The sequence below is a fragment of the Fringilla coelebs genome, assembly GCF_963513975.1.
Source record: "Fringilla coelebs genome assembly, chromosome: 15".
Lineage (NCBI taxonomy): Eukaryota > Metazoa > Chordata > Aves > Passeriformes > Fringillidae > Fringilla > Fringilla coelebs.
Genome location: NC_140041.1, coordinates 3,019,611 through 3,045,609, shown reverse-complemented (window position 1 = coordinate 3,045,609; position 25,999 = coordinate 3,019,611). Strand labels below are relative to the sequence as shown.

The window sequence follows — 25,999 nt, the reverse complement described above, 5'->3', positions numbered from 1 at the left end:
CTGGACCATAATGCATTAGAAGCTGTGAGTGTTCTTTTGCAGTAAATTCCTCAAGCAACTGAGACAAAATTTCATATGCCAGGAACAAAGCAACAGAAGGTAAAATAGAACCTATTGCACATTCTCAGAAGATTCATTTTGAGAATCAGACCTATAATAAGGCTTTCAAACTTAAGGCTACTTATTTGTGTAAGATGAGCAGACGATAATGTAGGTAAATCAATGAGACATGATGACAGCTTAAAAAAATGCAACCATGTTCAGTGTGATCCAGAGTAAAACTTCATCTTCACACTTTCATCTTGAGACCTCAGTGAGCTCCAGGTGCTCTTGGGGATGAATTTCCATGCTGACAGTGAAGACTAGAATGTCCTCCTTGTCAGTTTCTCTGAAAACATTTCTTTCCATTGATCAATTGGTTTTGTCCTGGGATTTTTTTTTTTTTCCAGTTCCACCCTGTGTCCCACCCCCACCCCTTTTCTGCTCTTCTGTGTATGTAGGTTTCATTTAGGTAGTGATATATCTTCATTTAGAAATGTATTTTCTGGTCCTATTAATGCTGGTGGGGAGAGCAGGAGAGGGGGGTTCATTTCTGTTTCAGTATTGTTATGGGTTAATAGACCTACTCATACCCTTAGAAGAAGTTGCATCTTTGTGGAACTGTGCATGTGATAAATGGGAGAAGATATTCCCTCTAAACAAACAGTGAGATGATGTGGGAAGAGATTCCCTCTAAGCAAAGTGAGATTCCCTCTAAGCAAACAGTGAGATGATGTGGGAAATAGATTTGTAGAGGGTTTTTAGGGCCTGACAGAAGGCCCTAAGTAGAGGCCAATACCCAATCATGACAAATATTAGTGTGCGGCTACCAACAAGACCAATTCCATAACCAGTTAATATCATTGGACCCTTAATCTTCTTAAAACACCTTCTACACCTCAAAAATTGAAAATTCTCAGGTCTTCAGCAAAAGAATTTTGTGGTAAGTTTCGGTTCTGAAGAGATCCACAATTAAATGTTTCTCCCCATGATCCTGTGTACAGAAACTCAAGTTTGTAGTACAATTGGCCTACCTCAGTACCCCCTTATAGTGAAAATGCTGACCTAGATGAGTCCCCACTGCAATTGCCAAAAGGATATTGGCTCATTTGTGGAAATAGAACCTAACAAAACATTCCCTCAAAAATTAAAAGTACCCCATGTAACAACAGACAGCTCACTCTGATAACACCTAAAGTTTTAAAAGCCATCAAGAGAAGACACAGAGAAAAAAAATTGCCCATCAGTAAGAGGAAAACTGTAATAGGGGCCCTGCAAATTGACTTACATCAGCTTTATTTCTGCCTCAACTTGCCTCAGGTGAGGTATTGAAACAATTATACCAACTTAGGTGTTTGCTGAGGCAAGAAGTCAATGCAACTTCCATTAGAATTAGTGACATGATGACAGATGTTAGTGCTGCCAGATGTGCAACCTTATAGAACAAAACCACAATGGATTTTCTTTTAGTGGCACACGGACATGGTTTAAAAGACTGTGTTGTATGAACTTGTCTGATCATTCAGTGTCCATCCACAAACACCTTCAAAAACTGAGAGATTTAACACATCAATTTAAAACAAACATTAGAACATGGTTAGTCAACTTGTTTGGAGGATGGAGTTTTGTACCTTGGCTAAAAGAACTTTTCAAAATAGGTTTATATGCATGGATTGTTATAGTAACATAGTGATAGAGCCTTGTGTACTTCACTGCACACAGCAAATAATGAACAAGGCCATCAAAGAAGTTTTTTCTGTCCAAGAGAGAGGGGGAAATGTAGGAAATGGAATTGTAGAGAGTTTTCAGGGCCTGACAGAAAGCTCATATAGTCTGCATGCCCATGGAAACTTTGAGACAAGAAAAGTTGACTTAGAAATGCCATGGAATAGGACAGACATTGCTAAGAAAGAACTGGAGCTAGAAAGAAGTTTCAAAGGATGGCCTTTCAAATAAGTCTAGATTTGGAGAAATAGATCTATGAAAGATGCATTGTAGTGGGACCCACGATGGGTAGTTCTAGATGATTGGCTTTAAGACATCTACAGCACGGTGTGACAAAAGCTGATAAGCCAAGAAACGCTTCTAGTGTATTGTAACTAAGAAATAGTTGGCTGCTGATGGTGATGGAATTATAACATCTGTACTGTCTCACCCTTCTCATGAGACTGAAAATGGAATAAATGCTTTTAAAATGCCTCTTAGTTACCCCATCTCTGAGTCAAGAACAGGGTGCTGTCCAACAAGATGATCCATTCTCTGTTGGATGACTGCATGTCATTCTTCTGAGAATATCACTAAGCACACACATGTACATTCTTTCTTGGCATGATCATGATGCATTTTCATTTCATGAGTTATTTTTGCCAGTTATGTGCCTCAGAAGCAGACCTGCAAGTTCTGTAGAGTTGTAGATGTGAGAATGTTGATGTATGGGTAGAACAGGTTATGATTGCTGTGTGATGATTCCTTTCTCCATTTGTACCTCTCTGTGACTTTTTGATGGAGATTTTCATGAAAGCAGTAATGACATTTTCCCACCATGAACCTTCCTTCAGGTTTTGTTTCGTGGAAAGTTATGGTTCATGTTTTCTATCTGCAGACTGTTCTTTTGCATCTGTAGCTTGTGTTATTTTGCATGAAATACTGACCTGCCTTTCAAACCAAATCAAGACAGAATATTTTATGTGAGCAAAATTATACAGAAACTAAAGCCGAGGTTCCTGTGGTCCTATTCACATAAAGGCCTTTGATACTGCATTTAGACTTGTGGCTTAATATTTCTTGGAAGTTAACAGGCCACAAAGTATAAAATTTCACAAGAACTGACGAATTCCCAGGTATGGACCCCCCTGCAATGTAGTCCAAAGTAAGACCTATGGGCCTTGACTGCAGGCCTCCCTTCAGACCTCACTGATTTTTGGGTGCTCTGGGAGTTTGTGTTTTTAGGCAGAGATGTGTAAAACCAGCTGTACTTGAAAGGAGTCCAGTATTTACCTGGTAGGGGCCAGTAACAGCTTTTGGTTTTGTTTCTTAATAACCAGAAATGAGTGAGAGATTTGAGGTTCTTGCTTTGCCAGAGGGACCTTGGGGACAGCACTTGCACACAGCCCTACCTGCAGCTTACTCCAAGTGGGTAATAATCATTAAAAATTATCAAGGAGTTTTATTGCATAGCAGCACTCACCTCTGATCTCTCTCTGGCAAGCTGTGGAACGTTGTCCAGGCTGTTGAGTGCTGCTGGTCAAACCCCACCTGCCTAGGCATTGTTCTTATGTCTCTCAGGACTACCCGACTATGTGCCCCTCTGTGATTTCCTACACAGGACAGGCCTGGAAGTGGCACAACAGAGAATAAACAGTTCCACTTGGGAGAGTGGGAAGGGTTGGATTTGGTTTTACTTAGAAGCATTTTTCTTGTTCTGAATAAAAGCATTGTCCAAAATTTACTAAAATCATTAGGTGCAGTCAAGAGAGACCAAGCAGCCCTTTCAAATGTGTGCATCTTAGCCGGCTTAAATCTTGAGATTTTAGTGAGTGACCTTTCATCATCTTGGGGGCGATCCTTTTAAGGCAGAAATTGTGGCAAAACACTGAAGCCCATTATACTGTCCAAATAACTTCTTCAGCAAGGTCAGATAGAGATTTGGGGTTTTGATATTAATAATTCGAAATTGCTAAAAGTGTACATCTGTTCATGCTATCCTTTGGCACCTGGGTTGGCCAGTTGATAGGACTTCTGTTTTGCAGCAAAATTAAACCAATGCGAGTGTGAAATCAATTTTTATGGCAGGCCATAGAACTTGAGGTTTCAACCACCAGCACTGATTTTGATTTTCTCCTGGATTGGAGTCAGTGCAATGATTTGCAGTTTCTTTTATTCTGCAAGGTATGGACAGTAATACGGCTTTGAGTTCAGGTCTACTGACTGCAGGCTTCACATTTCCTTGTCAGTTTTAATAACTGTTCTAAATCAGGACTGAACCTTGACTTTATAAAGTAACATCAAATTCCCACTTTTGAATGGGATGCAGTGACAGGGACAGAAAAATGAAGTATTAGCAGTTTTGGTGTAAACTGACAGAATAGGTTTGGAAAAGGTGAAAGCAGTGGTTAGAAATGCAGGATTTCTGCATTCTGGTTGCAAACTCGAGTCAAGAGTTCAGTTCTTTGGCTGCAAGACAGGGACTTCCTAATTGTTCTGACGTGCATAATTGTTTCCTTCTCCGTTTTCATGACACCTCAATCAACAAGATGGAAAGGTCTGTGGCAGTACATAATACTAGTTTAAGGCTTCCTGCAGCTACAAGAAACTTTTCGGTATGGCACGACAGTTGTTGCTGTAATCATTATATTTTCCGCTCAACATAAAACAAGAGCTTCTTCTCCCGTTGATTTCAATAACAGAGAGCCCCCGGGGCCGGTGCAGCCGCCGAGCCCCGCCCCCAGCCGGGCCCCCTTGAGCGCGGCCATCCGGCGGCTGCAGTGGCGCGGCGGCGCCTCCGGGTGTCGCTGTTGGCCGCCGCCGAGCGGCGCTGGAGCCGCCGCCGCCGCCGCCGCAGCGTCCTGCCCCCGCAGGCTGCTCGCTCGCCCGGCGCCGGCCACAGCGGCAGCGGCACCGCCAGCAGCAGCAGCGGCGGCAAGAGGCAGCGAGAAGCGGCGAGCCGACCTCGGTGCCTTTCCGCGGAGTCTGTTGTCTCTGGCGAGAGCGGCTGGAAGGGAGGCAGGGCAGCGGCAGTCGGCAGGAGCGCGGCGAGCGCAGTGGGCAGAGAATGGCGGTGAGGCGGCGGCAGAGGCGCGGGCCGGGCGGCGGGCGAGCGCTGCTGGGCGCGCTGCTGCTGCTGCTGCTGTGCGTGTGGTGCCGGGCGGCGGCCGAGCGGGTCCGCTACGCCATCCCCGAGGAGCTGGGCAGGGGCTCGCTCGTGGGGCCGCTGGCGCGGGACCTGGGGCTCAGCGCGGACGAGCTGCCGGCGCGCAAGCTGCGGCTGAGCGAGGAGAAGCAATACTTCACGGTGAATGAGGAGAACGGGAACCTGTACGTGAACGAGAGGCTGGACCGGGAGGAGATGTGCGGCGAGTCGGCGACCTGCTCCGTCAGCTTCGAGGCGCTGGTGCACAACCCGCTGAACATTTTCCGCGTCGAGGTGGCGATCGAGGACGTGAATGACAACTCCCCGGTCTTCAGCAAGGCTGCTCTGGAGCTGGAAATCACTGAATTGACTGTTCCCGGGACTCGTTTTCCGCTAGAGATGGCCCGAGATGCGGACGCAGGAAGTAACTCTCAGCTGACTTACCAGCTCGCCAGCAACCCGTCCTTCTCTCTCATCCTGGATGAAAACCCGGGTGGAAAGAAGCAGCCCGAATTAGTACTGGAGAAAGCATTGGACCGGGAGAAGCAGAGCTTATTTGAGTTGGTGCTGATGGCGGTAGATGGCGGGGACCCCGCGAGGTCCGGGACTGTAGAGGTTCGCATAAACGTGACGGATGCAAATGATAACCAGCCCGTGTTCAGTCAAAGAGTATACGAGGCACGAGCAGCGGAGAATCTGCCGGTGGGATCGCTGGTGTTGCAGGTGGTGGCCACGGATGCGGACGCAGGCTCCAATGGGCGAGTCTTCTACTCCTTCGGCAACGTCCCGGATGGAATTCGAAGATTGTTCACTGTCGACAGTGATAGTGGTGAGGTCAGGTTGGTGGGTGCCCTCGATTTTGAGGAGAAAAATAAACACATCTTCGGCTTGGAGGCGAGGGACGGCGGCGGGCTCACCGGTCACTGTGAAGTGCAGGTAGACGTCACAGACGAGAATGACAACGCGCCCGAGATCACCATTCTGTCACTGTCGAGCCCGGTGCCCGAGGACGCGCCATCCGGCACTGTGGTGGCCCTGTTGAAAGTGCGGGACCGGGACTCCGGCGAGAACGGTCAGGTGTCGTGCGAGCTGTCGGGAGAGGCGCCGCTGTCCATCGTGGCCTCCTCGGGCGGCTCATACAAGGTGGTGACATCGGGCGCGCTGGACCGCGAGCAGGCGTCGGAGCACCGCGTGACGGTGGTGGCCCGGGACCGGGGCAGGCCGGCGCTGCGGAGCAGCAGGGAGCTGGTGCTGGAGGTGTCGGACGTGAACGACAACGCGCCGGTGTTCGAGGAGGCGGCGTACAGCGCGTACGTGGCGGAGAACAACGCGCTGGGCGCGCTGGTGCTGCGCGTGCAGGCGCGGGACGCGGACGCGGGCGCCAACGGGCGCGTGAGCTACTGGCTGGCGGGCGGCAGCGCGGGCGCGGCGGGCGCGGCGCCGCTCGTGTCGGTGGAGGCGCGGAGCGGCGCGCTGTACGCGCAGCGCTCCTTGGACTACGAGCAGTGCCGCGAGTTCACGGTGGCCGTGCGGGCGCAGGACGGCGGCTCGCCGGCGCGCAGCTCCACGGCCACGGTGCGCGTCTTCGTGCTGGACCGCAACGACAACGCGCCCAGGGTGCTCTGGCCGGCCGCGGCGGCTCCGGGAGAGGCTGCGGGAGGGGCGGCGCCGACGCCTTTCGAGGTGGTTCCGCGCTCGGCCGAGGCCGGCTACCTGGTGGCCAAGGTGGTGGCGGTGGACGCGGACGCGGGGCGCAACGCGTGGCTGTCGTACGAGCTGGTGCAGGCGTCGGAGCCGGCGCTGTTCCGCGTGGGGCTGCACAGCGGCGAGGTGCGCACGGCGCGCGCCGTGGGCGAGCGCGACGCGGCCAAGCAGCGCGTGGTGGCCGTGGTGAAGGACCACGGGCAGCCGGCGCTGTCGGCCACGGCCACGCTGCACGTGGTGCTGGCCGAGAGCTTGCAGGAGGCGCTGCCGGAGCTGAGCGAGCGGCCGGCGGGCGCCGAGGAGGCGGCGGCGGCCGAGCTGCAGTTCTACCTGGTGCTGGCGCTGGCGCTGCTCTCGGCGCTCTTGGTGCTGAGCGTGGCGCTGGCCGTGCTGGCGCGGCTGCGCCGGGCCGGGCCGCCCGCCGTGCTGCGCTGCCTGGGCGCGCAGCGCTTCTCGCTGGCCGGCGCCGCCTTCCCGGCCGACTTCTGCGAGGGCACCTTGCCCTACTCCTACAACCTGTGCGTGGCGCCGCCGGCCCGCGCCGTGCCCGAGGCCGCTTGGCCGCCGCCGCCGCCGCCGGTGCCCATCCTGTCGGCGGAGGAGCTTCTGGGCGGGGATTCCTGTGACAAGCCGAGCCCGAACAGCAGCGCCCTAACGGGAGAGGCGCCCGCCGACCCGGACCTACAGCAGGTCTGTAAACCTGAGTGCTCTTCTTGTTCTCTTTCTGAGTTTCTGGGGCATGGTCTCCTTTTCTCTTTGGGTTTTTTTCCCGCCTGGTTTTGCTCGGGTAATTAATCCTGGAAGGAGTGAAGTACTGTATCCTCCTTGCACTCTCAACAAGCCGGCAGTCGTGGCATTTGGTTATTTGGTGGTAATACATTGGAGCTATTGAAGTCTCGTTCTGAGTCATGAATTCGTTTAATTCGTGATCTTCCATTATAGACACTAATATAGATGCTTCGTGTTTCAGTTTTTTTCTTAGAATTCCCTTTTCCCTAAACTCGTTTACTCGGACCTGTTTAACAGTTGAACAAATGTTGAGTAATGCTTCTGTGCTGTTGGAAGTTATTTGATAATCCTTATCGAAGCTCTAGGGTGTGTCATGTTTCGCTGGAAAGCTGATTCAGAAGTGGTAGCATGCGACTGTTTTCTTCCAGGCATTGTTTCTCTAAAGGAAAATCGTTGGTATTGCTGTTTCCCGAAGGAAAATTACAGGTTATTCCTCCCTAGACAATGTTCCCCTGTTCTCCCATCTGTCTTCTGGTATTTGCATAAGGCTGCCACGTAAACGGCAGCATTAATGGATGCATAGATTTTATCCAGACATGAATTTTCTTATATTCCATACAGCTTCGCATTTTAATATTGATCACTAATTCTTATTCTGTATAATCAGATACGATTTTTTAATTACATAATAGGGAAAATGGAACATATTCTTGGTGTTGGATTTTTTTTTTCTTCCCTTCATGAAATTACCATGTTCTTATCGGGACGGGGAAGTTATTGGTCTTTCCTCCCTGCTGAAGGAAGAAAATGTAGGCCATGTTATAAGAGAAGGTGTCTGCAAGAATTATAGCCCATATAGACGGGTTAATTATCCCGGGCATTCTTTATAATCTGTGGTTGTTTGGTGGGGTTTTTTTCTTTGGATTCCCTGAAACCAGAAGAGTGGTATATAAACGAAGTACTTAAAGCAATACGTGTTAATTGCTTAAGGCAAATATTTGTTGACGAGCCTGATAGCTATGGATCTCGGGGGTACGGTCTGAATATCACGATTCCTAATTCAGAGCACGTTTCTTTGCTATATTTAGTTATTAATGCTACAAAAATTCGTGACGGAGATTGTACTTTTGGAGTAGTGAGATAAGATTCATAATACTATGCGCGTCGTATTATGAGAATATTTTTCACCTAAGATATATCCACTTTAGTAAGTGACTTTTCCCGAGCGGTAGAAAAAGCATAAACAGAGGAAAACTGTATATTTCTGCCGGCGATGATCAAATAAGGGTCGGGGGTCGGCTGCAGAAAAGCCAAAGAGCGTAGACGTCTCCGTGGCGAATGTCCAGCTCCCGCGAGCAGCCCATGGGAAAGGCAGAACCGGAGCGCCGGGCAGCGCTCGGTGCCTGCAGTGCCGGGAGGAGGCTGCGGGCGCCGCTGTTGACCGAGAGGAGCGAGAGGAAGCTCGGAGCGCTGCAGCCCCGCCCGCTGCGGACCCGCTCGATCGCAGGATCGCTGGATTCCTAGCTCCGCGACCGAGCGGACTGCGATCGTCCCGGCAGCGCGGAACCGATCTGCAGCGAAGCGGAGACAACGGCGGCACGGCCTGAAAGCGTGAGGGTCATTGGTGAGCGGTAGTGAGGAGCTGCCGGCAGCGGCGATGTGCGCGGCGGGGAGGCGCTGGGGCCGGCGGCAGCGAGCTCTGCTCTGGGCCGTCCTGCTGGCGGCGTGGGAGGCGGCGTGGGGGCAGCTGCGCTACTCGGTGCCCGAGGAGATGCCCAAGGGCTCGTTCGTGGGCGACGTGGTCAAGGACTTGGGGCTGCAGCTGCCTGAGATCCACAACCGCGGCGTCCACATTACAGAAAGAGGTAGGACTCAATACTTCTCTCTGCACGGGAAGACGGGACATTTAGTGACCGCGGAAAGGATCGACAGAGAGCAGCTGTGTGAGGACGTGCAGCAATGCGTGCTGCGCTGTGAGCTGATAGTGGAAGGGGAAATGAAGTTCTATGAAATAGAAGTGGAAATTACGGATATTAACGACAACTCCCCCAGCTTTCAAGACGCAGAAACAGAGCTTAGAATTAGCGAGATGACAGCCCCAGGGTCTCGATTTCCCCTTGACAGGGCTCACGATCCGGACTCGGGCCGGAATTCTCTGCAGAGCTACGAGCTGAGCGGTGACGAGCACTTCTCGCTGGCCGTGCAGGCGGGCCCCGGCGGCGATCAGCGTCCCGAGCTGGTGCTGGCCAAGGCGCTGGACCGGGAGGAGGCGGCGTTTCACGAGCTGGTGCTGAGGGCGAGTGACGGCGGCGATCCGGCACGGACGGGCACGGCTCGGATCCGCGTGACGGTGCTGGACGCGAACGACAACGCGCCCGTGTTCAGCCAGGCGGAGTACACGGTGCGTGTGCCCGAGGACGTGCCCGTGGGCTCCACGCTTGTCACTGTCACGGCCATGGACGCCGATGAAGGTCTGAACGGGCAAGTAAAATACTCATATAAAATAGTTTCTGTGAAAGCATCAAAGATATTCCATCTGGACGCCGAAACAGGAGCAATCACGCTGATGCGTAACTTAGATTTTGAGGAAGGCACCTCCTACGAGCTGGAGGTACACGTTCGAGACGGCGGGGACCTTTCCCTTTCCGACATAGCGAAAGTCGTGATCACTGTGACAGATATCAACGACAACGCACCGGAGATTTCCGTGCGGTCGTCATTAAGCGAGATCTCGGAAGACGCCCCGTCGGGAACTGTGGTGGCCCTTTTGTACGTTCAGGACCGGGACTCGGGGGCCAATGGCGAGGTGCGGTGCTCGATCGACGAGGACATCCCGTTCCGGCTGCAGAGCTCTCACGGCGGCTACTACAGCGTGGTGACAGCGAGAGAGCTGGACCGGGAGCAGGTGTCGGAGTACAACGTGACGGTGCGGGCGGCCGACGGCGGGTCGCCGGCGCTGCAGAGCAGCGCGGTGCTGGGGCTGCGGGTGCTGGACGTGAACGACAACGCGCCGGTGTTCGCGCAGGAGCGGTACAGCGCGCGTGTGGCGGAGAACAACGCGGCGGGCGCGCTGGTGCTGACGGTGCGCGCCACGGACGCGGACTGGGGGCAGAACGCGCGCGTGCGCTACCGGCTGGCGGAGGGGCGGGTGCGGGGCGCGCCGCTGTCGTCGTACGTGTCGGTGCAGGCGGAGACGGGCGCGCTGTACGCGCTGCGCTCCTTGGACTACGAGCAGCTGCGCGAGCTGCAGCTGTGGGTGCGGGCGGAGGACGGCGGCGCGCCGGCGCTGAGCAGCAACGTGTCGGTGCGGCTGCAGATCGTGGACGAGAACGACAACGCGCCGCAGGTGCTGTACCCGCCGCCGGCCGCAGCGGCGGGCTCGGGCTCGGGCTCGGGCTCGGGCTCGGTCTGGACGTGGTCGGGCGTGGAGCTGGCGCCGCGGCGCTCGGAGGCGGGCGCGCTGGTGGCCAAGGTGGTGGCGGTGGACGCGGACTCGGGGCAGAACGCGTGGCTGTCGTACGAGCTGGCCAAGGCCACGGAGCCGGGGCTGTTCCGCGTGGGGCTGCACAGCGGCGAGGTGCGCACGGCGCGCTCGCCGCTGGCCCGCGACGCGGCGCGCCACAGCCTGGTGGTGCTGGTGCGCGACCACGGGCGGCCGGCGCTGTCGGCCACGGCCACGCTGAGCGTGGTGCTGGCCGAGAGCGTGGCCGAGCTGCTGGCCGAGCTGGGCAGCGCGGCCGACGAGGCGGCGGCGCCGGCCGAGCCGGCCGCCGGCCTGACGCGCTGGCTCGTGCTGGCCGTGGCCGCCGTGTCGTGCCTCTTCGTGGCCTTCCTGCTGCTGCTGCTGGCGCTGCGCCTGCGCCGCTGGCACCGCCAGCAGCTGCTGCCGCCGGACAGCGGCGCCTTGCGCGGCGTGCCCGTCTCGCACTTCGTGGGCATCGACGGCGTGCGCGCCTTCCTGCAGTCCTACTCGCACGACGTGTCGCTCACGGCCGACTCGCGCAAGAGCCAGCTGCGCTTCTCGGCCGCCAGCTCCTGCGACACCCTCCCGGCCCGCCCGCCGCCCGACGAGCCCGCGCCGCTGCTCGGGGTCGAGGACCCTGTCGGCGCCCTCCCCTCGGACCCCACCCCATCCTCGGTGAGTTCCTCTGTCCACATTTTCTCAGCGACTCTTTCTCCTAATACTGCCCTGCCCTTTCCGCGCCTTGTTCTCTGGCTTGCATAGGAGGTTTTATCTAAAAGCACGGTAAAGTTTCCTTTAGTGAAATCTTGAATTCTGGTGCAAATTTCTTTTGATATGAGAGCATCGGGTGGCTCCTCTGCCTTCCAGTTCTTGAAGACGGAAGGAGGGAAAAGGCTGCTGGTGGCAGGCTGTTGGTTAGTTCGGAGGTTTGAGTATTGATCATGTTCCAGGTATTGTTCCCCTATATCAGCTGCGCTCTGTAGAATCTGTGTTTATGTTGTCATTAGCTCCTCTGAAGGGATGGATCTTGATATTTAGAAAGAGAACTTTTTAGCAGGTTCATGCGTCTTCTCAAGAGCACACGTGCTTGAATAGGTAGAATGTGTCTTGAACAAAATGCTGATGGCTTTGCTTGGAACCTCTCTGCACGTTGTTCTCACCCTTTATCATTCTCCATGATTCATAGTGGAGGTCAGAGGGAAAAGCTTTTGTGTCATCCATGCTTTGGTCTTTGTCACCAAGAGAGGATTGGACCAGGCAAGAAGTGGTCCTTGATTATGTCTGTCTGTCTGTTGTGAACATGAAGCATCGTCTTAAAGATATTCTTTGAAAAGCCTGTGGGTGGCTGCATGTGGAGGAGGAAATGCAGGAGGAAATTGAAGAACTGCTTTGGTAATTTTCTTGTTTTTTAAGGTTGAGCTATGTCAGATGGAGCTGGATGAGCCTTGGGTAGAAAATATTTAACACGGCAAGAGAATTGCCTGGATGGGAGGGAGAGAGTTAAGGTGCAGTTGGAGATTCAAGGGGGGCATAATTTCTCCTGAGCAGATATTCTCTGCCTCAGTTTCTCTTGGAAGACTGCTCGGTCTTTCCTTTGAGTCTTATGAAGTCTCTTCACAGAACTTCAGTGAGCAGCAAATGTAGCTTCCATAGCACAGAGGTGTCCAGACAGCTGTGTGAAATTGGTGTTGGGAAGAGAAATGGTCTGGGGAGCTGTGCCTCCACTGTCACATGTTTCAATGATAGATGGGTGAAAGGACACCATGGATGGTGTGAAGGGTTGGAAATGTGAGTGCTTGAGCTGTGTGTGAATGTCTGCTGGAAGACTCAAGGAAATGTTTTCCTCCATTCCCCGTCTAGTTCCTATCTCTAGGATGCAGCAATGTGAGGTTCTCATTCCCAAAGTAATTGTCTAGAACATCGGTATTTCAGCTGCATGGAGAACCCTGGAAGGATCTTAGTATGTGTTTTCATATCATCGTAATTGTGTCAATTCAAAGCTTAAATTTATACTTATGACAGGTGGGGTATGGGAAATGCCAGCTGTGCATTCAGTGCCTATAAAAAATGTCATCAATCATCTACCATGAGTTATATCAACCCAGAAGTGTCTTGTGAGCTCTTCAATTCTGCAGGTGTTAACTTTCTGTCTCATCCTTCTGATGATCTGAAAATGGTTCTTTCATGTTTATAGATGAAAATAGAGAGACGTCCATAGAGATGTTTCTTGAAAATGTCTCTTTAATAATAATGTGGTTCTTTCTTGTCTAATGGCCATGTTGAAATGTCAAATATTACCCATAGTAAGGAGATACTATCTGAGCTTCTTTCCTTTGATGGAGCCTCTCCAAATTCTGAAGATCTGTGCTAACCAATGGAGCTGTGAGGGTTTAGGAGGGAGTGTTGGGGGTGTGGTGTGTGAGGAGGCACTGGTGGAGACATGGCATGTGTTTTTTGATCCCCAGAGCTGTTGCTGACCTTCTGATAATGAGTCAGGAGGAGACTTATGATTTTCAATTGTTTGGTTTGGAGTGAAATGGCCTGGTTTGGGTTCCATATTCCTTTGCATCAAGAGTGGAAGTCACATGTGCTTTGGGGAGTCCATGTGCTGAAGACTGGGGTCCATGCGCTGAAGATTGGTGATGTTGCCTTTGAGGTGACACTTGGATGTGTGGGTCTTTGACAGAGCTGGTAATATTTTATGGCCTATATAACATTTTCCCACTTTTTGAAAGATTTGAGTGGAGCAGAATAGTCTTAGTTGTGATGCTTGGGCTCTGAGAAGCTGTGCAGATGAGTTTTCTTCTAATGATGTCTGTATGCAAAATTTGCTTTTATGTTATGTTTGGGCAGAGAGAAGTTCTGTGTATGCATGGACAGGGCTGGTGCCGGAGTTCACTGTGATACAGTTCAAAATGAATGAATGAATTTTGTCCAGTTCTACTTGTTCTGGTATTTAGATGAGGCCCCCAGCTGTGGTCCAAGCTTTTTCTTTCTCTTGCTATCCAAGGAAATGACACAGTCTGGAGCCTGTGTAGTGACTCCTGTGTGAGGCCCTTCTGTGCATTGGTTCCAGCCCAGTTCCTGGGTTGTGTAATTGCTGCAGTTGAGCCAATGTGAAGTGTGAGGCCATGACTGATACTCTCCTGGTGTTTTCCCATTCTTGAATGGGTTGCTTTAAGTTTTCTTGGACAATATGTTTGCTTTGTTTGAGTTGTTTGTTGGCTTTCTTGTATTTTTGTCATGGAGTAAAGTTGATCCCGATTGTGCCTGACAATCTTGCAAATTCCAAAATATAATTACCCTGTAGGGAGAGTATCTCTCATCCATCCCTTGAAGCTGTGCATGTAATCATATTATCCTTGAAACACAGAATCAGGGAATGGTTTGTGTTGCAAAGGACCTTACAGATCCTCTTGATCCACTTGCTCTGCCCTGAGCAGGGACATCTTCCACCACAGCAGGTGGCTCAGAGCCCCAGCCAGCCTGACCATGAATATTTCATTCATGAAATACAACTTCATGAATGGATGTTTCCCCAAGGTGTTCTTTTCTCTGTGGCCAACATAGAACCAAAATAGTGGTTTGTGTTGATGGTGAAAGTAAAGGCTGTGAATGCAGAGTGAGGAGGGTGAGAGCTCAGTTCTGTGCCAGGCAAATGTGGGACTCAGTGTGGGTCTGTCAGAGAAATGGTTTGATTTCATGCTTGGTGCCAAAGGCAGTGCCATTGCTGTTCTGATCCTGGTGTGTCTCTGTCATGAAAGACAATGCCAGTCCTCCAACAGTAACATTTTGCACAGTGACTGTTCATGTAGAACCATAATTGTTGTCTGTAAGTCGTAATTAATCCTGTGTGAAACTTCCATTATCCATCGGTATCTCTGTGCCACACTGTGATGCAGAGTTTCCTCAGAGTTGTAATTACACTTTCATTCAGGGCTTTGTTTCCAGGAAGGTTGCAGCTGATTTTCTCAATTCTGGTCAGTACTTTGAAATATGAAACAGTGACTGTTGTTTTTCAGCACATGCTCACATCAGTCCCTTAAGACTGAATGGTGTGTGGGGACTATGAAGCAGAAGGGATAAGGGAATCTGTTGTAATTTGTCAGAAGATTTACCTTGAGAAAGACGCTGATGAGAAGCTGTTTAACATGATGGTTTCATAACTGTGCAAGGTGAGCAGGGTGTGCAGTAGAAAATGTTGCTGAGGTGAGGACTAATTCTTCAAATGAACTTGCAGCTTGAGACCGTAGTGACTTCCAGGTGCTCTCGGAGATGGATTTTAAGGCCTGCAATGAAGGCCTAGAGCACTTCACTGTGAGCATCTGTGTCTCGTTGTTGTCTTCTAATGCTTCCTTACCTTATCTGATCCATGTTTTGCATATTTCTGTGGGCTTTTTTTGTTTTATTTTGTTTTCCCTTGATTTAGTCAGTATGTGATTATCCTTCCTATTATCCCCTACCCATATTTTTGAGCAACGTATGGTGTGTTAATGCCCCTGCCCATGCTCCAGTGGGAGTGGAAGGCAGGAGATATGAAAGTGATTTTGTGTTCTCTTCCTGTTGGGAGGAATAGATGCAAATATGACTTTAGTAGACATTGCATGTTTGTGGAAAAGAGCTTGTGATAAATACGGGGCGAACATTTCCTTGAAGCCAATGGTTTGACGTGCCATTCTCCTTTGGATGACTGATGATCTTTTATTATGATTATTTATCATTTCTGTGCTCTAGAATCCTACAGTTCCTTTTCATAATGGTGATGAGGAGAGAAATGTACCTCCTTTCTGGCTGTAGCTACAGTGCATTATCATCTGATGAGAGATTTGAGCAGTGAGGAGATGGCCACAAGCAGAACCTCACAGTGGCCTGGCATAGAAGAAACAGCAGAGAGGGGAGGTCAGTGTGTGAGGCTGGAGAAGAACTCGGTCACTGCCTTGCTTGTCACATGTCACAGATAACACCAGGCTGGGCCTGCTGGAGTCCAGGGTGATTTGAGTCACTTCTGTAGAGCAAGGCAGGCCTAGAAAATGTTCTTGCATCTGTCCATTTCCATGTGTTTCTGACTCTGGCATTGCTTGTAGTCATGAGCTCAGCCTCAGGGTGTCTGATCTCATGTGGGCCCTGACTGGGCCCAGGTCTGTTCAGCACCTCCATGGCCAAAGGGATTGAGGCACCTTCAGGCAATTTGCAGCTGACACCAACTGGAGCTGATTCACGGCAGGGCAGAGGTGGCAGCCAGGGACAGGCTGGAGAAGTGGCCCCGTGCAACCATCATGAAATGGATCAAAGTGCAAGGTCCTGCAGCTGGGCTGGGGCAATCCCCAGTTGAAAGAGAGAGTGGGGGATAGGGAAGAGCTTTGCAGAGAAGTGCTTTGGGTTAATGGTGGGTGATAAGGTGGGACATGATCTGCCCATGGGCAGCTGCTGCTGGAATTGTGTCCTGCACTGCATGACAAGCACTCTGCTTGGTCGAGAGAGGTCTTTCCCCCCTTTTAAACGCTTTATGAGAGCCCAGACTAAAGGCAGATCTTGGGCCAATATCCCAATGGACATGCTAGAGTTCCTAGAAGGATCATGGAAGTGGCCTGAGGGTTGGAACATCTATGCAATGCAGAAGGATTTAGGCAGTTTGGGTCTTCAAGCATAGAGAAATGATGCATATGTGTAGCCTTATCACTGTATTTTTGTGGTTTCAGTTAACGAATAAGCTTATAGGAAATGTGGACACAGTTCTTTTTATGAGTGCCAGTGGTCATAGGAGAGCATTCAAATGTTTTTAAGTAAAAGAAGCGAGGTTTTGATTATGAGAAATCTTTCCAATGTGGGTTGTGAGGAAATGGAAGATATTGCCAAGAAAATTTGTGGATATGCCTCTCATGTTCAAGTCTAGCCGAGAGTGCTCCTGCCCATGGCAGAGGTGTGAATTAAATGACCTTTAAAGAAACGTTTAAATTGGAAGCTGAAAGTACTGTTTTGCTCTATGAAGGGCTCAGTGTTCCTTTGCACTTTCCATTGTTAGGTGCTCAGATATGGATGAAAGAAACAACCCAGATGAAGCAACTTTCATGAGTCAGAAACAAAAGAGTAAATGTTATTCTGCTACATAGGCATGGGGGTTGCTCACTATGCTTAAGGCTGATCCATATCTCATACAAAATATATCTCAAGTAATGAATAAAAATTCAAGACATGTGCTAAAGTGTGAAAAATCTCTTGAAGTCTTCCCTATATAATCTTTCACGGCTACTGTAAATAGGCCAAGATTTTATTAAGAGCAGCTGAATTCCATTCCTTAGTGGGGTGCCATGAATATTTCCTTTTGACTGTAGAATGTGACTAAAAATAATGCCTTGAAAGCAGCCGACAGCACATCTCAGATAGAAAGGCCTTGGAGTGGAATGAAGGAAGAGCTTCTGCTCTGGCTGTTTGCGGTCGGGAGAGCCCCCGGGGCCGGTGCAGCCGCCGAGCCCCGCCCCCAGCCGGGCCCCCTTGAGCGCGGCCATCCGGCGGCTGCAGTGGCGCGGCGGCGCCTCCGGGTGTCGCTGTTGGCCGCCGCCGAGCGGCGCTGGAGCCGCCGCCGCCGCCGCCGCAGCGTCCTGCCCCCGCAGGCTGCTCGCTCGCCCGGCGCCGGCCACAGCGGCAGCGGCACCGCCAGCAGCAGCAGCGGCGGCGGCGGCGAGAGGAAGCCCGAGCGAACTGTCTGCCTTTCAGCGGTGTCTTTTGTGGCCGGCGAGAGCGGCTGGAAGGGAGGCAGGGCAGCGGCAGTCGGCAGGAGCGCGGCGAGCGCAGCGGGCAGAGAATGGCGGTGAGGCGGCGGCAGAGGCGCGGGCCGGGCGGCGGGCGAGCGCTGCTGGGCGCGCTGCTGCTGCTGCTGCTGTGCGTGTGGTGCCGGGCGGCGGCCGAGCGGGTCCGCTACGCCATCCCCGAGGAGCTGGGCAGGGGCTCGCTCGTGGGGCCGCTGGCGCGGGACCTGGGGCTCAGCGCGGACGAGCTGCCGGCGCGCAAGCTGCAGGTGGCGTCTGCCGGCAAGAAGCAGCTGAAATACTTCACGGTGAATGAGGAGAACGGGAACCTGTACGTGAACGAGAGGCTGGACCGGGAGGAGATGTGCGGCGAGTCGGCGACCTGCTCCATCGGCTTCGAGGCGCTGGTGCACAACCCTCTGAACATTTTCCACGTCCAGGTGGACATTCAGGACGTGAACGACAACTCCCCAGTTTTCAGCAAAGCTGCTCTGGACGTCGAGATCGGTGAATGGATCTCTCCCGGTGCTCGTTTTCCTTTGGAAATGGCACGAGATGCAGACTCAGGAAGCAACTCGCTGCTGACTTATCAACTCACGAGTGACCCATCCTTCTCACTGTCAGTGAAAGAAAAGCCGGGTGGAAAGAAGCAGCCAGAATTAGTACTGGAGAAATCGCTGGACCGAGAGAAGCAGGGTTCCTTTGAGCTGGTGCTGATAGCAGTGGACGGCGGGGAACCTGCGAGGTCTGGGACTGTCTTGATTCGTATCAACGTGACAGACGCAAATGATAACCCGCCCCTATTTAGTAAAAGCATCTACGAGGCGAGAGTGGCAGAAAATCTGCCGGCGGGTTCTCTGGTGCTGCAGGTGCGGGCCACGGATGCAGACGAGGGCTCAAATGGGCGAGTCTCGTATTCCTTCAGCAACGTCCCAGAGGATGTGTCCTCATTATTCGCTATCGACAGTGAGAGTGGAGAGATCAAGACGGTGGGTCCACTCGATTTTGAGGAGAAGAATAAATACGTTTTTGGCTTGGAGGTGGCAGACGGCGGTGGGCTCACTGATCACTGCGAAGTGCAAATCGACATCATGGACGAGAATGACAATGCCCCCGAGATCACAATTCTGTCACTGTCGAGCCCAGTTCCCGAGGATGCACCGGTGGGCACCGTGGTGGCCCTGCTGAATGTGAACGACCCAGATTCGGGTGAGAACGGTCAGGTGTCGTGCGAGCTGTCGGGAGAGGCTCCACTGGCGATCGTGGCGTCCTCGGGCGGCTCGTACAAGGTGGTGACATCGGGCCCGCTGGACCGCGAGCAGGCGTCGGAGCACCGCGTGACGGTGGTGGCCCGGGACCGGGGCAGGCCGGCGCTGTGGAGCAGCAGGGAGCTGGTGCTGGAGGTGTCGGACGTGAACGACAACGCGCCGGTGTTCGAGGAGGCGGCGTACAGCGCGTACGTGGCGGAGAACAACGCGCTGGGCGCGCTGGTGCTGCGCGTGCAGGCGCGGGACGCGGACGCGGGCGCCAACGGGCGCGTGAGCTACTGGCTGGCGGGCGGCAGCGCGGGCGCGGCGGGCGCGGCGCCGCTCGTGTCGGTGGAGGCGCGGAGCGGCGCGCTGTACGCGCAGCGCTCCTTGGACTACGAGCAGTGCCGCGAGTTCACGGTGGCCGTGCGGGCGCAGGACGGCGGCTCGCCGGCGCGCAGCTCCACGGCCACGGTGCGCGTCTTCGTGCTGGACCGCAACGACAACGCGCCCAGGGTGCTCTGGCCCGCCGCGCCACCGGCTCCGGGAGAGGCTGCGGGAGGGGCGGCGCCGACGCCTTTCGAGGTGGTTCCGCGCTCGGCCGAGGCCGGCTACCTGGTGGCCAAGGTGGTGGCGGTGGACGCGGACGCGGGGCGCAACGCGTGGCTGTCGTACGAGCTGGTGCAGGCGTCGGAGCCGGCGCTGTTCCGCGTGGGGCTGCACAGCGGCGAGGTGCGCACGGCGCGCGCCGTGGGCGAGCGCGACGCGGCCAAGCAGCGCGTGGTGGCCGTGGTGAAGGACCACGGGCAGCCGGCGCTGTCGGCCACGGCCACGCTGCACGTGGTGCTGGCCGAGAGCTTGCAGGAGGCGCTGCCGGAGCTGAGCGAGCGGCCGGCGGGCGCCGAGGAGGCGGCGGCGGCCGAGCTGCAGTTCTACCTGGTGCTGGCGCTGGCGCTGCTCTCGGCGCTCTTGGTGCTGAGCGTGGCGCTGGCCGTGCTGGCGCGGCTGCGCCGGGCCGGGCCGCCCGCCGTGCTGCGCTGCCTGGGCGCGCAGCGCTTCTCGCTGGCCGGCGCCGCCTTCCCGGCCGACTTCTGCGAGGGCACCTTGCCCTACTCCTACAACCTGTGCGTGGCGCCGCCGGCCCGCGCCGTGCCCGAGGCCGCTTGGCCGCCGCCGCCGCCGGTGCCCATCCTGTCGGCGGAGGAGCTTCTGGGCGGGGGTTCCTGCGACAAGCCGAGCTCCAGCAGCATCGCTGTCGAGGCAGAGGTGCCCGCCAATCCCGACGCACCGCAGGTCTGTAATGCGTGAGATTTTTCTGGTGTTTAATGCTTTCTGTAACATCATGTTTATTCTCCTGGTATTCTGTGCATGCTTTCAGTGGGGGGTCGTCATCTGTATTTCCCCCTAGCAGCGGAAATTTTTCATTTTTTCTCGGTAACAGCTTCAGATTACCGGCTCTGACTTGAGCTTTCTTCTTGATAAGTAGCTTCGTTTCTCCATGTTTCTCCTTGTTTCCCGGAGTCGTGGTTATGTGAGTTGCACAGTCCCGTCTCTGTGACTGACTGAATTATAGAACGGCCTATCCCCATTTCTTGCAGAGCAGAGAGGACTTGGTTCTTCATTGGTCACACGTTCATCTTCAGGTGCGAGGTTTTTTCTTCAACACTCGATCTCTAAAAATTCGAATGTGTTAGCAACATTGAAAGCAGATTCGTATTCTGTGGAAGGAGATTGGCTATTTCTGCCTGATGGTCTCAAATCAAAAACAAACAAACAAGGAAGCAGTGACATCTGGGGTTGACCACTTATCCTTCCTGACTGATTTGTCAGAAAGGGCCTGCTTGGAACTTGTGTATAGCTTTATCCTAAGCCGTTCGTTAAACTTTGTTTTGTCCCTGTTAGATTTAGAAAGGAAACGAATGTTGAAAGTTCATTTCGCTCTTTTTTCTGAGTGAAAGAAATGATAGTCACCTGTTTCGGGGGAGTGGAATGCAGTAGCGGGACTAAATGTCTTCCTTTATGTGTCCTGGCTTACAGTTCGTTCTGTTTTGCTCTTCATGATCTTTATTCATACCTTGGTGAGAGTGTTTAAAGATCTCTGTTCAGAGATTTTTATTTTTCTACCGTCTTTCCACAAAGATGTTAGGGGTTTAAACAGAAGTCGGGTATATCGAGAACAGAAAATTTTTGTAATTCTGTTTACTAGGATAGACATCTGAGATATAAAGGTAACCCATATCAGCGAGATTGGCCAGAGGAGGGTTTAGACAACTTGCATCAAGCCCATTTGCACATTGATTAATGGTCAGCACAGTTTCAAGACTTGTACTTTTCTTCAACGCTTCCATGATTGTTTTTCTGAACATAAATCGTATCAACATCATTAGAAGTACTTAGATTAATAGTTTGCTAACGAACTAGGGTGCTTTACACATTGATTTCAGGAAAAAATTAAAACCTAGAATGACTGCCAGAAGTAGCAATTGCTCTCGTCCCACTTGTGTTAGTGAACCTGATACCTCTGCTATTTGGGGTATGGTATCTTCCCGATTTCTCTGTGAGAACCTGTTGTTGAAGGTGCTTTTGAACAAAAAGGATAAGATTAATAATAATCTACAGTGTGAAATACTAAATATATGTTTTAATTTGCATATAATGACATTACTATGCGATGAGATTCCCGTGCGGTTAAAGAACCCCGCCCAGGGAATGCCTCTGCCTTCCTCCCGATGGTGATACCCTGGAGGATGAAAGCGGAGATGGGCTGGAGATATGCGGAGGCAGGAGATCGGCGCTGGACGAAAAGTGACGTCTCCGTGGCGACTGTGCCCTGAATGGAGCAAGGCAGGGCGGGCAGCGCTCGGTGCCTGCAGTGCCGGGAGGAGGCTGCGGGCGCCGCTGTTGACCGAGAGGAGCGAGAGGAAGCTCGGAGCGCTGCAGCCCCGCCCGCTGCTGATCGGCTCGCTCGGTTGCTCGCTCTCTCTCCGAACCTGCGGTCCGCGATCCTCCCTGAGATACTGGTCCATTCTGGAGCCAGTCGGAGGCACCGGCAGCTGCGCACGGTGCCGAAGCTGAGAGCATTGAGTGGCAGCGGGATTGGATCGGCGGTGCTGCGGTGCCGGGGGTTCCGCGGCGGAGATGTGCGCGGCGGGGAGGCGCTGGGGCCGGCGGCAGCGAGCTCTGCTCTGGGCCGTCCTGCTGGCGGCGTGGGAGGCGGCGTGGGGGCAGCTGCGCTACTCGGTGCCCGAGGAGATGCCCAAGGGCTCGTTCGTGGGCGACGTGGCCAAGGACCTGGGGCTGCCTCTGCCGGAGATACGAGATCGCGGCGTTCATATCTTAGACAAAGGTCGGACGCAGTATTTCGCTGTGCACGGGAAGACGGGACATTTAGTGACGGCAGAGAGGATCGACAGAGAGCAGCTGTGCGAGAGAGTGCAGCAATGCGTGCTGCGCTGTGAGCTGATAGTTGAGGGACAAATGCAGGTTTATGGGATCCAAGTGGAAATCATGGACATTAACGACAACGCGCCGAGCTTCAGGGAGGCAGAAAAAAAATTGAGAGTGAGCGAAACGACAGCCCTGGGGTCGCGGTTTCCCCTGCCAGACGCACATGATCCTGACTCAGGCCGGAATTCCCTGCAGAGCTACGAGCTGAGCGGTGACGAGCACTTCTCGCTGGCCGTGCAGGCGGGCCCCGGCGGCGATCAGCGTCCCGAGCTGGTGCTGGCCAAGGCGCTGGACCGGGAGGAGGCGGCGTTTCACGAGCTGGTGCTGAGGGCGAGTGACGGCGGCGATCCGGCACGGACGGGCACGGCTCGGATCCGCGTGACGGTGCTGGACGCGAACGACAACGCGCCCGTGTTCAGCCAGGCGGAGTACACGGTGCGTGTGCCCGAGGACGTGCCCGTGGGCTCCGTCCTCGTCACCGTCACAGCCAATGACGCCGACGAGGGGCTGAATGGACACGTGAAATACTTGTTCAAGAAAATCACAGAGAAAGCGTCACAGATTTTCCAGTTGGATGGCGACACTGGAGATATCAAACTACTGCGGAGCCTGGACTTCGAGGAAGGCGATTCCTATGATCTGGAGGTGCAGGCACATGACGGGGGAGACCTTTCCGACACTGCCAAAGTTTTGATTACCGTAACAGATGTGAACGACAACTCCCCCGAACTCACAGTGTCGTCGGCGCTTAGTGAGATCTCTGAGGATGCCCCGGCAGGGACCGTCGTAGCCCTGCTGCACGTACAGGACCGGGACTCAGGGGCCAACGGCCAGGTGCGATGCTCCCTTGACGAGGATGTCCCATTCCGGCTGGAGAAGTCCTTTGATGAATACTATCGCGTGGTGACAGCGAGAGAGCTGGACCGGGAGCAGGTGTCGCAGTACAACGTGACGGTGCGGGCGGCCGACGGCGGGTCGCCGGCGCTGCAGAGCAGCGCGGTGCTGGCGCTGCGGGTGCTGGACGTGAACGACAACGCGCCGGTGTTCGCGCAGGAGCGGTACAGCGCGCGTGTGGCGGAGAACAACGCGGCGGGCGCGCTGGTGCTGACGGTGCGCGCCACGGACGCGGACTGGGGGCAGAACGCGCGCGTGCGCTACCGGCTGGCGGAGGGGCGGGTGCGGGGCGCGCCGCTGTCGTCGTACGTGTCGGTGCAGGCGGAGACGGGCGCGCTGTACGCGCTGCGCTCCTTGGACTACGAGCAGCTGCGCGAGCTGCAGCTGTGGGTGCGAGCGGAGGACGGCGGCGCGCCGGCGCTGAGCAGCAACGTGTCGGTGCGGCTGCAGATCGTGGACGAGAACGACAACGCGCCGCAGGTGCTGTACCCGCCGCCGGCCGCAGCGGCGGGCTCGTGGTCGGGCGTGGAGCTGGCGCCGCGGCGCTCGGAGGCGGGCGCGCTGGTGGCCAAGGTGGTGGCGGTGGACGCGGACGCGGGGCAGAACGCGTGGCTGTCGTACGAGCTGGCCAAGGCCACGGAGCCGGGGCTGTTCCGCGTGGGGCTGCACAGCGGCGAGGTGCGCACGGCGCGCTCGCCGCTGGCCCGCGACGCGGCGCGCCACAGCCTGGTGGTGCTGGTGCGCGACCACGGGCGGCCGGCGCTGTCGGCCACGGCCACGCTGAGCGTGGTGCTGGCCGAGAGCGTGGCCGAGCTGCTGGCCGAGCTGGGCAGCGCGGCCGACGAGGCGGCGGCGCCGGCCGAGCCGGCCGCCGGCCTGACGCGCTGGCTCGTGCTGGCCGTGGCCGCCGTGTCGTGCCTCTTCGTGGCCTTCCTGCTGCTGCTGCTGGCGCTGCGCCTGCGCCGCTGGCACCGCCAGCAGCTGCTGCCGCCGGACAGCGGCGCCTTGCGCGGCGTGCCCGTCTCGCACTTCGTGGGCATCGACGGCGTGCGCGCCTTCCTGCAGTCCTACTCGCACGACGTGTCGCTCACGGCCGACTCGCGCAAGAGCCAGCTGCGCTTCTCGGCCGCCAGCTCCTGCGACACCCTCCCGGCCCGCCCGCCGCCCGACGAGCCCGCGCCGCTGCTCGGGGTCGAGGACACTGCCGGCGCCCTCCCCGCGGACCCCGGCTCACTCACGGTGAGTTACTCATGCGCGAAGGCAAAAATTCGATCGGCGTTGCTTTGCTTCGTCTTGCTACGGGATGGTGAAGTATAGTCAGTTCTTGGAGGAAATATAAGCGATGCTGTTCCCGGCTGCGCTGTTTTATCGGGTCTTTGATTTTTATCCTCTGCTACATCCCTTCTCGTTTTGTCACTTTACCTATATAATATAGTCTTCTCTGTGGTAATTCCTCCAAAGAGATGTATTGTCAGTTAAGAGGATTTCCCGTTATTAGCAGAATCAGCTCTGTTCCCGACTGCCGTTGTGCTCGAGTGGAATGATATCCTCTTGAATGAGATACTGACATTTTTTCTATTCCTTTAGTTTTTCTCATGATAATTCAGTGAGCCAGAACAATCTTTGCATTCATCTGTGTTCTGACCTTTCTGGATCTTTTGGAGGAATGCATCTAGTTGCATATGAAGGGCCTCTGGGGGAAATAGCAGAGATGGTTTGCTGATGTCATGTCTTATGAATTTGGTTTTTTTAAGGATGGATATGCCTTGGCTTGAAAATCCCTCTTATGGCAAGAGCTGTACTAGAGCAGAAGGGCACAGATTCAGGTTGCAGGTGACAGGGTGAGGAGGGAGAGGAATGTCCATGTACAGATTTTCACCATATTAGCCTCTTCTAGAAGGTTTCTTCTCTTTGCCTTCCAGAAGCTGGAGATTTCTGCACAGTTCTCTAATGACCAAACCGATGTATCCTCCACCTTCATTACAGAGATGTAAAGATAGCTCTGTGTGTGAAGTCCATGGTGTGATGGTGTGTGTTAAAGAGCATGGCCTAGGCCAGAAGGTGACTTCTGTCTTCAAAGATGCTTGACTAGAAGATTTTATTCCAGCTGTACTGGGAGCCCTGGGTGTTCCATCCTGTGTGTTTGCTGGCTGATGTGATTTTTGTAACTAATAGCTTAGTTGTGCAATTATGGCAATTGCCCTAATGTGAGCTTTGTGAAGAGGATACCCTGTATTCATTCCCTGCCAAAGACTGAGATGATGTCTCTACTCCAAGTGCCATAATCTAGAAGAGTTGGTTCTGACCTCTTATTTTCTGCTTGCTTTGTTGTTATGAGCTAAAAATGAGCCTAAAGATATCTTATTTTTGATATTGCATTTCTCAGATGTTTCTGGTCAAGCAGTTGCTCATCAGTCTGCTTTGTTGTAGTGTGATATTTCCTGTCAGTGGCAGTTATTGAGTGTCAGTGCACAGGGAACATCAAGGTTTGAGACTAACCTATCTTCCAAGTTACACAGTATGCTGAAGCAGGATGATGGTGTCTCTGAGCTGCTACTCTGATGACTGGGTTTTAATCAGATGTGCATATTGCTTAATCAGTTCAGGACATTTTAAATTTCTTTGAAGCATCATTCTTGGATGAAAGCAGGGCTTTGCCACCCCGAGATGTGTTAAAAGTCTCTGCTTCAGCCCGTGCATTGAAAGGATGAGTCAAAGCTTTTCAGTTTTCGGTCTTGGAGTTGTTTAGTAAATCTTATCTATAAAATTTTCCTCCTGCCCAGCCAAGGTCCTCTCAGCAGGACAGTCCCAGGCACTCTGCCTGCCCCCAGGGCAGTGTTATCTTTATATACTAAAAGCTACCTGTAACATGTTTACAATT

At 53.8% G+C, this 25,999-nt stretch overlaps 2 protein-coding genes across 2 annotated transcripts; both read left to right on the top strand.

The window, feature by feature from the left end:
* Positions 1 to 256: 256 nt before the first annotated feature.
* On the top strand, positions 257 to 15,874 carry LOC311159464 (uncharacterized protein; the record flags this gene model as incomplete). Its single annotated transcript, XM_084215562.1, has 6 exons — positions 257 to 313; positions 4,446 to 4,677; positions 4,746 to 7,334; positions 8,627 to 8,870; positions 8,957 to 11,459; positions 15,869 to 15,874. 6 exons carry the CDS (start codon positions 257 to 259, stop codon positions 15,872 to 15,874), a joined length of 5,631 nt encoding a protein of 1,876 aa, XP_084071688.1.
* A 1,311-nt stretch (positions 15,875 to 17,185) lies between these two features.
* Positions 17,186 to 25,112, top strand: LOC311159463 (uncharacterized protein; the record flags this gene model as incomplete). Its single annotated transcript, XM_084215561.1, has 6 exons — positions 17,186 to 17,462; positions 17,522 to 20,081; positions 21,472 to 21,582; positions 21,651 to 21,772; positions 21,869 to 24,357; positions 25,041 to 25,112. The coding sequence occupies 6 exons, from the start codon at positions 17,186 to 17,188 to the stop codon at positions 25,110 to 25,112; spliced, it is 5,631 nt and encodes a 1,876-aa protein (XP_084071687.1).
* Between the last annotated feature and the right edge of the window lie 887 nt (positions 25,113 to 25,999).